General features: G+C 47.6%; 1 protein-coding gene across 1 annotated transcript in view; it reads left to right on the top strand.

Annotated features, from left to right (window-relative positions):
- The window catches only part of FAM135B (family with sequence similarity 135, member B), a 181,707-nt gene that overhangs the window by 89,613 nt on the left and 75,235 nt on the right, over nt 1-16,859 (top strand). The window contains exons 5-6 of the mRNA XM_006830848.1: nt 5,225-5,398; nt 12,398-12,524. Coding sequence (XP_006830911.1) covers nt 5,225-5,398; nt 12,398-12,524 — 301 coding nt within the window. The remainder of the gene's footprint in view (nt 1-5,224; nt 5,399-12,397; nt 12,525-16,859) is intronic.

The following is a 16,859-nucleotide window of genomic DNA, read 5'->3' as shown; positions in this document are numbered from 1 at the left end:
CAGACTCCCTGGTCTCAGCCAGTCCATGTGCGACTCAGGCAGCTAGCTCAAATGCTGCAGACAGAAGATTCCAGACTCCCTGGTCTCAGCCAGTCTATGTGTGACTCAGGCAGGTAGCTCAAATGCTGCAGACAGAAGATTCCAGACTCCCTGGCATGCTCTCCTGTCTGGCACCGTCATTGATTTTCAGTGCAGTGTTAATTGGAGTTTGGGATTCACAAATCTGTTAGACTGCAAACCACAAGTCCTCTTCAGCATCAAAAAGGTTTCTACAGGGATTCCACATCTTGGTGCTAAAGAGCTGCAAATGTGTCATCTCCCTGAAAATTGAAAGTACTTTTATGGGTCACACATTGATTGAAGAAGGAGGCAGCCCCCTTCTTTCTCTTTCATGAGGGCCCCCTTTACCTTGGGCTGAGTTGTCATGTCTCAAAACCTCTTCTGGTTCTTTCAGGTAATAGGTACAGCTCTTCTCTCAGGCATGGGAACATCCTCTGAAAGCTCACCTCCAGTGTGTTCTATCTTTCTTTTGCCCCCCATTCTCCATCCCAGCCCACCCCAGCCCCATCTTTCTTAGAGTAGAAATCCTCTAGTATAAACACAGGGCATGGTGGTGGTGGTCGGGAGCGGGGAGCTTCATGTCTTCTCCTGCCTCCTTCTCATCTGTGGTTTGGGGTCCTTGCAGGCTGACACAGGGAGGGAAGATGAAGATGGGAGCAAGGGCAGGAGTTCCTGGGTGGCTTGCTGGTCAGACCTAGATGCTGGTCACTGCATCCTTCTCTCGTGTGGTGTCCTCTTTAGTGATGTCGTCCTGGTCTTCTCTGGTTTCGTGACATCTTGAGTGGGAGGATACTCAGGCCTTACAGGAAACTCGGGAAGATTCTTTCTCCAAAGACCCCACATCTGGACTATGACAAATAGGCACTTGAATTGGTGGTTCTGTGGTAGAATCTTTCCTTGTCTTCCATAAGGGAGACCGGGGTTCCATTCCTGACCAGTGCACCACAAGCATCCTCCCTAACCCCTGGAGGTTTGTGTATTGCTGTGATGCTGAACAGGTTTCAGCAAAGCTTTCAGAAGAAAGACCTGGCATTGTCCCCACCACAGGAACACAGGGAGTGGGGCTTTCTTGCTTTGAGAACATTCGCTAGAGGAGAGCATGCATATACAGGGCATTGGTCCAGTTCACATGCATTCAGGTTGTGTGCTCATCGATTAGCAATCACTGGGAACAATTCAACACTTGGGCTGAGTCTCAGTAGAACCATTAATAGAATGGGCCTCATTCTTGTAGAGCTGTGATGAAGGCTAAGAGGGGTCTTACGCACAAGGAGCCAAGGCTGCTCAGTGTCAGTCTACTTCTTTGTGGCTCCACAGTGCCCGATACCAGGCTTTGATGACTAATGTCCTCACGACCATGCAAAACACTTGAGAGCCAACAGAGAAAGGCATTTTCAGGAGAATATGGTTAACTGAAAGGAAGAGGAGGCCAGAGACTGGGGAAGAATCTATTTATTTATGTTTTAATTTCCCTAAATCGGTTTCAGGGTGACAGGATCCTGAGCACATGCTGAGGGTCTCCATTGAGCTTTGAAGCATGAGCCATTCAGAGGCTCCTGCAGGTCCATGCAGGCCTGGGCAGGAATTACAGAGAATCCGGGTAGCTGATTTCAGGCAGCAAGGATTTTGAAGTCCACTTGATTTAATGGTTCTCAACGGGGCAGGGCTGTTTTATCCTCAAGTGACATTTGGCGCTGCGGGTTAATGCTTTGGACCACAAGGTCGGTGATTCAACCTACCTGACTAGTTGCTCCTCAGAAATCCTAGACAGGGTCTCTGTGAGTTGGAAGTGATTAGACGGCACGTAACAACAACACAAGAGACATCTTGGTTGTCACTACTGGGGATGGGTTGCTGTTAGTGTCTTCTGAGTAGAGTCTAAGGATGTTGCTAAGCATTCTGCAGTGCACAGATCAGTGCCCTCCTCAGGTCTGTCTGGTCTACACGGCAGTAAGGCTGCGGTTGAGCATGTCTCCTCTAGACTGACCACACTTTCGTATCTTCTACTCTGCAAAGGCCCCTCAGGTCATAAGGAGACTCACTGCTTCCTATCACAGCCCACCTTCCTGGGAAGCTCTGTTAGAGCATCCGTGATGTCAGGGAGCAGTTCACCCCTGTGTACCTTCCCTCAGTCCATTCTCAGCTCTGTTCATGGTGTCCACCTGGGATGCTGCTCAGTCTGGGTGACAGTTCAGATTAGCAGAGCTCCTTTAAGTTACCTCTTTGCCTCCTCCAGGGTAGACACCAAAGCTCTTCGTCTGTGTGCTTTTGTTCATTATTGTTGCCTTTGGTTGTTTCTATTTCATTTATTAAGGATGCAGACATTCTGCTTCGCAATACTATCCAGCTTATCTCTTTATCTTTTCAAAACATTGACTTCCAGGAACTGCTGCTACGTGCATCCATTAACTCTATCCATTCAGTGCACAGAATTAATCACCTCCCTCTTTCTTAAGTCTCTACTCCTTTTAATATTACCAAATTCTTTTCCATGTTTTTTGTATCTTTGTTAGCCCAGCTTTCATTTTACCTCCTGTTGGTCCAGCTTTCTGGATGTGCCAAAGATCAGACCACCTGGGCTCAAGACAACACAGGAAGCCTTGTTTAATGAAACCGCACAGATCTGTGGCCACCCTGCATGAGCGAGTCTGTAGATACCCTTTTTCCAGCACCATGTGCTCAGTTCATGTCTCTGGGACATATTTTGGTCATTTCACAATATTTCAGACTTTTTCATCATGCTCTTGCACATTTCAGAATAGTGTAAACATCGCTGGGAAACTCCCCCAAAATCACGCATCTCACTTATTGGAAATACTTGTTTTATTGCAGTGTTCTGGAACTGAACCCACAATACCTTGGACATACACCTATAATGTGCATTAGGTCAGAAGAGACTGAGGAGCCCCACAAACCTAGATCTGGAACTTGAGTTTCACCTGGGACTATAACAGTGAGCCCACGCTGGCTGTGCTTTGTCATCTATATATGGCAGAGTGCTATAATTATCTCATGAGATTGTCATCGAAATGGTATGCTTTATTCATAGTGTTGTTATAAGGTGCCGTCATTTCAGCTATGACTCATAGTGACCTGAGGCACAATAGAATGCAGTGGTGCCCGGTCCCTGTGCCATCATCCAGTTATTGTTACACTGGAGCCCATGACTACAGCCACTGTGCCAATCCATTGTTTATGACCTTCCACTTTACCAAGCATACAACCCTTCTTCAGGGACTGGGTCTTCCTGACAACATGTTCAAAGTATGAGAGATGCAGTCTGGCCGTCCTGGTTTCTAAGGAGCACTCTGGCTGGAGTTCTGTCAACACAGATGTGTTTGTTCTTCTGGAGGTCTATGGTACTCTAACACCATAACTCAAATGCATCAATTCTTCTACAGTCTTCCTTATTCACTGCCCAGCATGAGGCTATGGAAAGTACCATGGCTTGAGTCAGGCATACCTTAGTCCTCAAACTAACATCTTTGCTCTTGAACTTTTTAAAAAGAGGTCTTGTGTAGCAGATTTGCCTAACACAATATGTCGTTTGATTTCTTGACTGCTGCTTCCATGAGTGTTGATTGCAGACCAAAGCAAAATGAAATCTTTGATAACTTTAATCTTTTCTCCATTTATCATGATGATATTTATTGGTTCCTAGTAAGACCTTAATAAATTGTCAGAATATAAGTAGATGTATATGGTACCCACCTTTGCCCCCACTTCCTGCCTCCCTGGCATATTCTTTTCTGACTTTCCATGGAGGCGGGTTGGCTCCGGAGTGTTCATTAGCTTTTTGAAGTGACATCATTTATTAGCACACAAACTCTAAGCAGAAAGAGGTTCAAAGAAGCAAAACCTATTGGGCTGTCTCAGGAATCCATACCCCTTTGCCTTCCCCCTCTCTATGCCTCAGTTTCCTTATCTGTATAGGAAGAAGAAAGTTTTCCCTAAAGATATCCGAGCTCCCTGCCCTTCTCCCAGAAGATGCTCAGGCTAGCTTTCTTTTGCCCTGTTTTCAGAAAGCCTTGTAGGGTCAAGTTGTGGGTTTCCTGAGCTTGTGAGTCGTGCCCATCCCTCTTGGGGGCTAGCATACTGTTATTGTTGTTGTGAAGTGCTGTCAAGTCAGTTCTGCCCCATAGCAACCCTGCATAGGGTTTCCGAGGAGCAGTTGGTGAGCTTCAACTACCAACGTTGCGGTACAAACCGACTTTGCAGTCCAGCACATTAGCCCACAGTGCCACACCAGGACTAGCATAGCTGGTGGTGTGCTGCATGGCTTCCTTTGCAGAAATCAGACATGCAGCAAGACCAAAATGCTAGAGCAAAGACAGAGGGCCAGGGATGCTCATTGAAACTGGGCACACTCATTAACAATCATATTTGAGTCTCCCAGGGAGACACAAAAAGGCACATAGTGCCTGGCCTATAGGAATGGTGATTTAAGATATCATGGTTTTGGAAGCTGGAAACCCAAATCTGTGTATTCATCCATCTATAAACACTCTCCAAAGTCTCTGGGGGAATGTTCTTTCTTGTCTTTGTCAGTTCACTTGTGAATGCATCTTCTAATGGCTGTGTTCCCTGTGTGTCTCTTCCTTTATAAAGACACCACTGAGATTGGACAAAGAGCCAGCCTACTCCAGCCTTCCAAACACATTTATGTTCCATGGATTAGGGGTTAGAATGTTACCGTATCTTTGTAGGGGGCACAATTCAGTCAACAGCAGAAGTCATCCATCCGTTTACTTTAATGAGCAGACATTTGGCCACCGTGGACTCTGCCCAGTACTGAGCTGGGTGTGGGGTTAGCCTGATGCCCCAGTAATAGCTCCTGCCCTTGATCAGCAAGGCTCTAACAGAGGTCAACTTGCAAAGGTCATGTAGCGTGTTAATGCAATACTGGGCATGTGGGGGCAAGTGGTAGTACGGCGGGAGGGCATGAGAAGGGTCTTGCTCATTAATGGTATGAGGTTTCAGTATGGGTCCCAGCCTGTCATGTAGCAGCTGTGTGATTCTAGTGAGTTCTTTTCCCACTCCGATCCTCAGTTTCTGCAATCCTGAGGAACTAGGATCTTCCAGGCGGAGTGTTTGCAGGAGCGAATGAGGCTGTGCTACATGTCTACCAGACCTTCACCAGCTGACTTCCCTGCTTCCCTTCCAGGCTGTGTGATGTGGTCGGGGCACCCATGATCAGCAGTCGTACTCTGGGGCTGCACTTTCACCCGCGGACGGGGCTGCACCATCAGGTCCCCGTCATGTTTGACTACTTCCACCTGTCCGTGATCTCCGTAACGGTCCACGCCGCCCTGGTGGCTTTGCAGCAGCCCCTGATCAGGTATGCACGGATCACATGCCCGTCTACACGTTCTACCCAGGGGCAGTGACACAAGTGTATGCAATGAACCATAATCCCCCAAACTGATAAGTGTCACCCAGAGATAAAAGTTTGTTGGTTGTTAGGTGGTGTTGAGTTGGTTTTGACTCATAATAAGCGTTTGCACAACAGAACCGAACACTGCCCGGTCCCACACTCTCCTCACAGGATAGTGTCATGATTGCTACGATAAAGAGTCGTGTGTCCACTCGTAGTGACCCTGTGTAGGCTTTCCAAGGTTGTCAGTCTTTGTGGGAGTAGAGGTCTCATCTTTTCCTGCAGAGCGGCTGGTGGGCTCAATCTGCCAACCTGTGGTTAGCAGTCCAGTGCTTACCCTACAGAGCTGCTGCATCCATTGTTGAGATAAAGAGTTGTTTTTAAGTGCCATCGAGTCAGCTCTGACCCATAGCAACACTTTATAGGGTTTCTAAGGAGTGACTGGTGAGCTGGAGCCACCAACCTTGCAATTCAAACGACTTTGCAGTCCAGGGAATGAACCCACAGTGCCAATACCAGCACTCCTGTGTGATTAACTGTGTGGCAGTTATGTGCCGTGGAGTCGGTACCGACTCATAGCGACCCTGTACAGGGTTTCCAACGCTGTAAATCTTTACAGGAGCAGAAAGCCTCATCTTTCTCCCATGATACAGCTGGTGTTTTTGAACTGATGACCTTAAGATCTGTAGCCCAAATTATAACCACGACACTACCAGAGTAGGCAGAGATAAAGTGCAGGGTGAGTCGATGTCTGAAAAAGGGACCTTGTATGCCTGCATCAGTGGTGCAGTGACAGGACTCTCACCTTCATCGTGGGAGATCCAGGTTCAAGTCACCCCATCATGGCTGATACTAAACAGGTTCCAGCGATTTCCGAGCTAGAAGGAAGGCTTGGTGAAAAATCTACTTCTGGAAGCCCTGTGGGTCACAAGGGCCCAGTGTTCCTCACTCATCAGACCCAGGCAATTCTTCCTTCTGTTGAGCGTGGGGTTAGCTCCAAGTCAGCTAACACAAAAAATTAACCAGGAATCTGTTCATTGGGTAAGAGGAAGTGATTCCAGGTCATTCAAGCAAGCGCCTGGTAAGACCTATGTTTTGTAAACCACCACCACCACCGGTAGCTGGGAGGGAATACACTGGTAACTCCATCCGAGCACAACATGGTGATCACCCAGCCACAGTAGAGCGTGGCGTCCACAGAAATGGACGGAGAAAGAGGTGTTGCCCTTGGCTGCTGGGAGCCCTGCTGATATTCTCATGAGGACCAGGAGGTCGGAAACCTGTTAGTTGAAAGTTTAACCTTCTGAAAGAAATAGTCTCTCGCACTTTTGTCTGGAGCAGGCTTGCCAGGCATGGAGGACCGAGAGAAACTCACACTAGGAGCAGGGGTTTCTCTGGGGATGGGGTAAAAATAGCTCTCTGTCTTCTGTTCTCTGAGTTTGGCAGGAAGCTCTCTTAGCAGTGAGCTGCCAGCCAGAAGCTAGGAACAAAGGCAACCCAAGAAGGTGATAGAAAACACCTGCCAAACAGGGCAACCTCTAGCTTTTCTGGAAAAGCTGTTGTTAGCAGCGTCACTTGCCTCCCATTAGTACAGAAGCAGGTATGAAATTAAAACTTAACCTCAAAAACCCTTCACCTTCACTGAAACAGACGGAGGAAATGTCTAATTTTAACCCTCAAGTAGGAACAGTTGTATTTCAGTTAAGATCTTCAGCTCCACCGGAAAAGTTAACTGAGGGTCACACATGAATGAATGAATGGATGGATGAATGAATGAATGATACAGTCATTTGCAGCTGTGTCCTGAATGTGCCCTGAGCATCTGTACCCATCAATTTCCTTTCTGGAATGTTCTTTCTGTCCATCTCCTAGGTAAATCCTAGGCTAGCTTTAAATAAATCTCAACACGAAAAAAATAAAACAGATCACTGGTTGTTGTTGTTAAGTGCCATCATGTCCATTCCAACTCAGCAACCCTGAATAAGTTTTGAACCGCCAACCATGTGGTTCACAGTCTAGTGCTTATCCTATAGCGTCACACCAGGAGTCTGGAACAATGATTATAGGGATAATATTTTAGTTATTTTCAACAATACAAGGGGGCTCCAAAAAGTTCATGAAAAGATTCCATCATCTATTAATTCCAATTTTTCTATGAACTTTCTGAAGCCTTCTCAAAGTTACTAGCATCTCATAGCTACTAGTTGAATCTTTACTATTTACCTGGAGCTAGCAGTAGGGGGCGCCCTGGTGTGGTGCTGTGGGTTAACACGTTGGACTGCAAAGTCCTTTGAACTACACTTCAAGGTCGGCAGTTCAATCTCACCAGCCGCTCCTTGGAAACCCTATACAGGGTCATTATGATCGGAACCTACTGGAGGGCACTTAACAACAACTACTAGGAGTCTTAGTGGGACGCTTTAGAATAAGCACTGGACTGCTAACCACAAAGTCAGTGGTTCAAACCCCCCAGCCGCTCCTTTGAAACCTTATACACGATTACTTAACAACAACAACAGCCAAGAGTCCTGATGATGCTGTAGGGTAAGCATTGAACTGCTAACTGCAAGGTCGTCAGTTCAAATCCACCAGCTGCTTTGAAGGAAAAAGATGAGGCTCTCTGCTTCCATAAAGATTTGTTGTTAATTGCCATCGAGTAGGTTCTGACTCATAGTGATCCTGTAAGAAGTTTCCATGGAGCGGTTGGTAAACTTGAACCTCCAACCTTGTGGTTCAGACTGACTGTGCAGTCCAGCACATGAAGATGTACAGTCTCAGAAACCCTTTGTTCAACTTCCGTTCTGGAATGTCGCTGTGAGTTGGAATTGATGACTGGAGGTTTGGTGGTTGGTTTTGTTTTTGACCAGTTACCCGTCCTGTGTCAGAGTAGACCCGTGCTCAATGGCGTTTTCAGTGGGTGACTTTTCAGCAATAGATCATCAAGCCTTTATCTAAACCAAGGTATCTTTTGGGTAGACTTGAACTTTGCAGGCTCCATACTTAGCATGTCACATGGGCTCTTGACCCGTCTTGTGGTGCTGGGATCCAGCCTTCTAACAGGAAGAAACAGAGACACTGGGCGGGGTGGAGGGGTCCCACAATTGATACCCAGACAGTCTGGCTTCATGGATTGCCTCCTACCCATCTAACTGTCATCTCTAATGATTTGATCCGTTGTCCTCTGTCCTTTGTGCGTATCACCCGGTTTGCCTTATCCACTGCTCATCTGTGCTTGATGAGGCAGAGTTTAACTTCCCCGTATGTACCTGTAAAAACCTCTGGATAAGCACTGGATTGCTAACCACAAGGTTGGCGGTTCAACCCCACCAGCCTCTCCTCAGGAGAAAGATGAGGCTGTCTGCTCCCAGAAAGATTTACAGTTTTGGAAACCCTGAGAATCAGAATGGACTCAGTGGCTGTGAGTTTGGGGTTTTGTTGTTATATTGTTATGGTTAAGTGTTGCTGAGTCAGTTCTGACTCATGGCAACCCTGTATAGGGTTTCCAAGGAATGGCTGGTGGGTTGAAATGCCCACCTCGGGTACGCAGTCCAGAGCTGATCCTACAGGGCCATACCAAGAGCCCCTTTGGTTACGATATCTGTGGTTGTCGGTCTCCCAGTGTAGACCAAAAAATATGGTCCCAGCACCTAGCACGGCCTGTGCCTGGTAAACATGTGAATGAATGAATTGAACAGGATTATAATGGGAAGATCATTCCCTATCAGTGTTTTAAGTAGGAATGTGGATCTCTTTAATGAACGACGCCTGAGCATGTGTAGTGGAAGAAATGCCATCTGCGGCCAAACACGTATCAAGACCGTCTGTGCCTTCATGGAAGCTCACTGAGAGGAGAACCTAACACAAACTCACTGCCTTCTATTTGATTCCAATTCATAGTGGCCCTATACGACGGAGTAGAGCAATTCCTCTAGGTTGCTGAGCAGATAGACTCAGTATTTTCCCTGAAGAGCAGGGCAATCCTTAACTAACTGTAGCACCAGAGCTGTTTGGGGGATGTTGTTGTTGTTGTTGTTGTTGTTAAGTGTCCTTGAGTCAGTTTTGACTCATAGCACCCCTGTGTGGGGTTTCTGAGGACTGGCTTTCGGGGGAATAAGACACACCAGTTAAACAGCATCCATTTTGCTGGGATCTGCTATCAACACTCATGGAAGCAGCAGTCAAGAGGTCAAACAATGTATTGCAATAGACAAATCTGCTGCACAGGAACTTTTTAAAGTGTTCAAGAGCAGATGTCAGTTTGAGGACTAAGGTGTGCCTGACCCAAGCCATGGTATTTTCAATAGCCTCATGTGCATATGAAAGTTGAACAGTGATTAAGGAAGGACATAGAAGAATTGAGTTATGGCATTGGAGAAGAATATTAAAGGTGCCATGGGCTGCCAAAAGAGCAAACAGATCTGTATCAGAGGAAATATAGCCAGATTGTTTCTTAGAAGCCAGGTTGGCCAGTGAAAGGGAAAAAAACAACCCAGAGCCTCCGCTCATCAACCACACTGCACACCAGGTGGCCCATCTAGAGACTTTTATTCAGGGTGAGGAAGAGGAAGGTGACCTGTGCTGGAGAGAGAAGACAGGAGACAGAAGAGAAGAGAGAAGAGAAGGCAGAAAGAATAGGGGGCAGAAAGAAGAGGAAGTCAACGGGAAAGGAGTGGTCTTATATAGGTTCAACAGGAAGGGAGTGGGCATTGCTGGGGTGATTTAGCTCTGGCCCTATCAAAAGCCATGTTGCCCTTTAAATTACACACCTTGTAGTTTAGGGCGGGGAAACAGAAACCTAAGATTACAAAATGAAGTTATTTTGATGTCGGGGTAGCTCTGACAGAAAAAATGTACCATAATTAACCTTTGGCCATAGGCAGAGTCTGGATCGAGATTAGTATATTGCCGCAGGCCGTTAGTGAGCCGCTGGAGAAACGCGGAAGGATTTTCCTTCTTGTCCTGGATAATTTCACCAAGTTTATCAGTCAGACTTCATTTCTCCTACTGTGTACATATTATCAGGAGGGACCAGTCCCTGGAGAAGAACATCATGCATGGTACAGTGGAGAGGGTCAGAGAAAAAGAGGCAGACGCTCCAGGAGATGTATGGGCCCAGTCATCAACAGTGGACTCGAGTTTAACAATAATTCTGAGGAAAGTGCAGGACTAAGCAGTGTTCCATTTTGTTGTACTTAGGATCACTCTGAGTCAGAGATGACTCAATGGCACATAACTACAACAAAACAACAACAGATGAGAATACTGAGCCCTGGTGGCATTGTGGATTAAGCATTGGATTGCTAACCAAAAGGTCAGTGGTTTGAACCCACCAGCTGCTCCTTTTAAGAAAGATGAAACTGATCTATAAAGATGGCATCCTCCCAAACCATCCTGGGCAGTCCTCTGTCTTACAGGGTCACTATGAGTCGATAGTAGTGGGGTTTCTTAGTCAGACGAGGAAACAATGAACCATTAGGATATTTAGTGTAAGAGACCTAAAAGAAAGAAAAACTAAGTCTATGTAAACTGCCAGTGTTTCTAAAAAGGGCAATCAAAGGCGAAAGTAGAGAAAGATAAACATAAGCTCATATAAGATTAATTCAGATAGCTTCCCAGCCTTTCCTAGCCACCTGTGACCCCAATAACTGACCTGAAAGCAGTTCATCTTGAGGGAAACCTCTGAGTTGGGCAGAGACTGAGTTTTTACAGTACCAGTTCACCTGGATGTCACAAGAACGTTACTGGTGGCACCATGCTCTTGTGTGCATTGTGGAGGCTTGCATGGTGTTATGGTCTTCCACGGAAGAGCAGGGGAACTCAGAGAGGTGGGACTGAGGAACTGGTGGGCAATGTTGCTAGGAGGCGTGGAAACAGGACCAGACCTCATGGGGGGAAGGGGGAGGAGCCTAGTTGTTCTAGTTTTCACAGCCTCTTCCACCTGCCATCCCACCACGCTACCTGCAGCCCTGCCTCGGTGGCCCTCAGAAGCTTTGCACTGATGGGCATTCTTCTTGGCTCCCAAGTTTTCTGGGAGCTGAACCCTCTTGTCCTTGTGACATTCAAACATGTTCCTTCCCCATTTTGAACACCCTCGAAGGGATGAGCTAAAGAGGATACAGGAAACAAACCCACTACCATCAAATCTGTTTGATTCCATTCCGACACACAGTGACCCTGGAGGACAGTGTACGATGGTCCCAGAAGGTTTCCAAGGCTGGGCATATTTACCTTTCTGTGGCGGATTCAGACTGCTCATCTGTTGGTTAGCAACTGTGCTCTTAACCACTGTGTCCCCAGGCCTCGTTACAGACTACAGTGCCATCGAGGTGGTTCTCACTCAGTGTGACTCTGTAGGACATGGTTTGACCACCCAGAGGGTTTCCAAGCTGGAAATCTGTGAAAACCACAGACCGTTGGGTTAGCAGCTGAGTGCTAAATCTCTGAACCACCAGGGCTGCAGTAGATGAAGTGCTCTTCCTAAAAGGTTTTACTCAACAGGTCCATTTGTACACCCTCCCAAACAATCCCCTTCACACTCATGGCGGGGGACACCCCATGTTTTCGCCATGTGACCGAATCAAATTCCAATTGCTCCATAGGGTTGTGGTGTTTGATTTTGGTAATCTTTACAGACAGCCCTGGTAGTGTAGTAGGTTGCTAACTAGAAGGCCATCAGTTCAAATCTACCAGCCACTCCACAGGAGAAAGACAAGGTTTTCTGCTCCTGTAAAGATTCACAGCCTTGGAAACCCTATGTAAGGTCACTGTGAGTCGGAACCAATTCGACGGTGCACTGATCTTCACAGAAGCAGATGACCAGGACTTTCTTCCATGGAACTGCTGGGTGGGTTTAAACTGACAGCATTGCGGTGTCACTCAACAATCTTTCATTCAAGGAAGCCAAAGCTCATGGCACCTTCACTTACAGACATCCTTCTCCCTCTTCAATTCCCTTCGTTCTAGTTTCACTCGTCCGGGAAGAGGCTCCTGGCTCAGCAAAGGAGGCCCCGACGCGGGACCTGAACAGTCCAGCATTTCTCTGGAGAACTTGGTCTTTGGAGCTGGATACTGTAAGCCCACGTCCTCAGAGGTAAGGTCTTCCTAGTGGGAGAGGCCATGCGGCTCTGCCAACTTCTGTTTGCATGTTTACCTCTTCTCCATCGGTGGTGGTGGTGGTGTGCTGTGGGATCGGTTCTGACTCATAGTGACCCTGTACAGGGTTTCCAAGGTTGTAAATCCTTACAGGAGCAGAAAGCCTCATCTTTCTCCCACGGAACAACTGGTAGTTTAGAACTGCTGACTGTGAGTTTCGCAGCCTGATTTGTAACCACTACGATACCAGAGCTCCTTCCTCAGTACTTCATCCAAATGTCCCCTCAGGAGTCCTTGCCATGTTTATTTCTTCCTTTGTTTGATTTTTCGATTGGGATCTGGGTGAAAGTTTATAGGTTTTCCATTCAGCCTTTCACACACGTGCTTCATGCCCTTGACAGAATGCGAGATTCCCACTGCCTCCCTATGTTCCCGTTTCCAGTCTCCCTTCTTTCCTATCCCTCCTGACCTTCTGAACATTGTCTTTGGGCAAATGCTGTCCTTTTCCTGTTCCTTTCATCTGTCCATCCATGCCTTCTTTTTGTTATTGTAACACTTATCAGATATAACCCTATGGCAGCCCCTGGACTGAACCCAGAAGATAGAGTCTTCACGGGGCACCTTTTCCGAAGGAGATCACAAAAACCCTGAAGTGAGGGAATTTCCCCAGGCCACATGGGAGCCAGCCTGTGGAAGGTGGTTCCAGGCTCAGACTGGCTGGGACATGGGAGCTGCACCCTCTGACTGTGAAGTCCACTTCCAAGCTCAGAGCCCAGGCAACAGATCTGGCTGCAAGAGCTGCCCAGGCTGTGTGTCCAGCTGGTCCACCGCTCTGCTTGACACATTCTCCTTAATGAAAGCCAGAGCTGCCCAGGCCCTCCTGAGGAAGAGAGGCCAGTAGCCAAGTCACCTTGGTGCTGGGGAAGGGCAGCATTAGAACCCAATTAAAGTGGACTCCAGGGACTTAGAGATGTATGACCTTGGACAGCCGTCCAGCTTCACCCTGGACCCAGCAGCAGTGTTTGGAAGCCATCAAGTTTGGGGGTGTCTGTGTCACCCACGTGCATGTAGGGTTTGGGATTCCACCATAAGACTGGACTTCCTGCTTGCTCTATACCTCCAGGGCCTAGTACAGACTCTTGGGGTTCAGTGGATGCTAAGGCATGTCCTGATACCACCCCTCCCTATGCTGGGGGTATTAGCAGCTGACTCTGTGGGGCCATCCCAGCTACAAAGCACCTCAGATATCAACCAGCTCTCACCTCCCCACTGCTGTTGTTGTTGTTGTTGTTAAGTGCCATCGAGTCGGTTCCGACCCATAGCGACCCTGCTGAATAGGGTTTCCGAGGCTGTAAATCTTTACGGGAGCAGATCGCCTCATCTTTCTCCCGCGGAGCAGCTGGTAGTTTCGAACTGCTGACCTTCCGGTTCGCAGCCCGATTCGTAACCACTATGCTACCAGAGCTCCTGCTAGCTGGTCCCAAAAACCTCCCCAGGGAATCTGCCATCAGCTCCACAGGTCAGCCCGAGGTGTCTTGTCAGACAAGAACCCTCGCTGCCCCATTGTGGTCCATCCCCATCGTCTGCAGGTCCCTGCACATACCCCAGGCCTCGTCCAGGTACCACCTTCTCCCTGAAGCTCTCCCAGATTTCCTTGTTGTTAGGTACTGTCGAGTCAGCTATGGTTCATATGGATCCTGCGTACAACAGAAGGAAACACTGCTTGGTCCTAGGCCGTCCTCACAATTGCTTGTTTATTTGTTACTTTTAGTCTTTCCCACCACCCAAGTTAACATGTGTCTACCCTCTAGCCAGTGACTCTCCCCCTTCCCTTTCTTATGTTTGGATCCCCCGTTGAAGCCACTGTCAATCCATGTCATTGAAAGTTGCAAAGATGGCACCAACCAACCCTCCAGTGTACTCTCCGCTCAGCTCGGGTCAGTCATGTTTGTGCAATGAACACACAGAACTCAGACACCACACTCACAGTTACGCTGTTTATCAGGGAAGTTAGCAGGTGCCATGCATGGTGAGAAATTCTCACACACAGCTCTCTTGCTCATGACAGCTTCTCCTTAGCTGTCGCCACAGGTAGGCCTTTCCCTTGTCCTTGGCCTCTGCCCTGCTCCTGTAATGTTACAGCGCTTTTTCAAGTGCCACTGACAGATGCCCAGGGGCCATACCGTTCCGCAGTAAGTCTCAGCCTGAAGGTGCTCGGCTCCATGGGTCAGCAAACCTTACCTGCCTCCATTAAGTGCTTGGAGGCACCCCATTCTGCAAGCAAGCCTCCTGCCCAAAGGCACTCAGCTTGACTTGCTCTGTAAGCTGGGAGCCCCCAACTGTGTCCTGCTCTGACTTGGGGAACTCAGCACTTTGTTCCTGCTCTGTTGCAACTCTGTATGGAGTTTCCAAGGAGCAGCTGGTGAGCCTGAACCACCAACCTTGTGGTTCAAACTGACTTTGCAGTCTAGCGCATTAACCCACATAGCCATCCTGTCTGTATAGGGTTCCCGAGTCTGTTAATCAGAAAGTCTCATCTCTCTCCTGCAGAATAGCTGGTAGTTTTGAACTGCTGATCTTGAGGTTAGCAGTGAAACTCATAACCAATAGGCTACCAGAGCTCCATGTGTGTGTGTGTGTGTGTGTGTGTGTGTATATATATATATACACACACACAATACTGGAATTATATATATGCACACAATACTGGAATGCAGGTGGGGGCTTCAAAAAGTTCATGGGAAAATTCAATTATGTTTTAATTCCATTTTTCCATGAACTTTTAGAAAGCCTTTACACTCAGATCAGACACATGGTGAGGTATAGTCTGCTATTGTATTTTTTAATTTGTTGGTTCTTTTCGGACTCCGGTGCCAGACTAGACATTCCTTTGTCCCTTATGAGAGTCAGATAAAAGTGCTTATCTCTAGGTGCTTAGCTTGAGCTCATGCTGAGAGCTTAGCTCAGTGAGTTCTTTTCAAATGTGATTCTGTTCTTGTGTGTTCTCCATTTGGGGCCTATCCAATTATCCAAACGCAGTGCCTTGCAGCCACCCAGTAAGTACCTTGCCACCAGAATGAAGAAGAAAGCCCCCTCGGCAGCCCCGTGCATCCCACAGTAAATGCGAGGTCCACAGAGACTGCATCATCAGTTGAGAAAGTGATAAAACCGGTGCTCCGTACAAAGTAAACTTTTCCTGTAGAATGGTAGCAGAGAACTGTGTTTGTTTCAATGCAGAAAGAGCAGTTGTGCTTGAAGAGGCAAGGAAGGTGGGGCTCCCATTCTCTCTCCAAGCATTCTAGACAGAGCATTGGGCTTTCAGCTGCTGGAGCCCAGCTTCGCTTCCATTCCCTTGCAGGCCGCAGCTCTGCCCTAAGGGGCTTGTATGTGTGGGCAATTACTCAGGCAGTTCTGATGTATGCTGACTACCTCATTTTCTGTTTCTTAGCTTTCATTACAATTACCTTTTATTATCAGTCTTTATACATCATGCCACTGGGCATCTCCTAGTAAACATCTAGGGACCACATCAGCAAATCCTGCCCTGCCATACTGTATGTACTCATGATAAGATACACACACAAAAACCGGACGGTGTCAGGTGTGGTTCGTGGGAACTTCAGTGTGTCTTAAGTCAGAGGATCCTGAGGCCCACCTCACAGTGTTGCTTCTCGGAGTGAGTGAAAGAAGCGTGCACAGGCTTGGCGCTCAGAGACTGGCACACCAGTGCCTGGTGAGATTTTCTTTCTGTTCACCCATGTCATTAGAAGGAAGGTGACTGATTCCCAGAGCTCCACGTGGTCTGGTGGGCGGAAGGTCGAGTTTCAAACCCTACATGTGCATCTATCTTTCTTTATTACCTGGGGCCAGACACCTGCCCTCTGTGCCTCAGTTTTCCCAGGTGTGGAATTGAGTTTCTGGTGGAGGCGTCCAACATTTTCTCTGCTGTTCCTCTGGGACACTCCGCGCATGTTTGATTTGTGTTCTGCATTCATCAGGCTTGGGTGAAGTCCAAGAATCTGGTTACTCTGAGTCAGGAGAACCCCATTCTCCCTCCTGGGATGCTCCACAGCCCAGCCATTCTGTGTGTACCCACCCACTCCCATCAGGCACCACCTGTAGATGCTAGACAATCTGGGAGAGGTGTTGCAATGACTAGGGGGAATGGGAGGAATGGTGACCAGGCAGAACTGACCTGTGACTTTGGACCCAACATGTGCTAATGCACTTACACATCCTGTTTTTATTAGTATTATTTTTATTGTTTAACTTTTTATTGTGACTTGAGGAAAAGTTTACAGAGCCCATCACCAGTTTACAGTCACCAGGTCAT

Source organism: Chrysochloris asiatica, unplaced genomic scaffold (assembly GCF_000296735.1).
Source record: "Chrysochloris asiatica unplaced genomic scaffold, ChrAsi1.0 scaffold00001, whole genome shotgun sequence".
NCBI lineage: Eukaryota > Metazoa > Chordata > Mammalia > Afrosoricida > Chrysochloridae > Chrysochloris > Chrysochloris asiatica.
The sequence above is the reverse complement of the archived record's forward strand: the minus strand, read 5'-3'. Positions and strand labels throughout refer to the sequence as shown.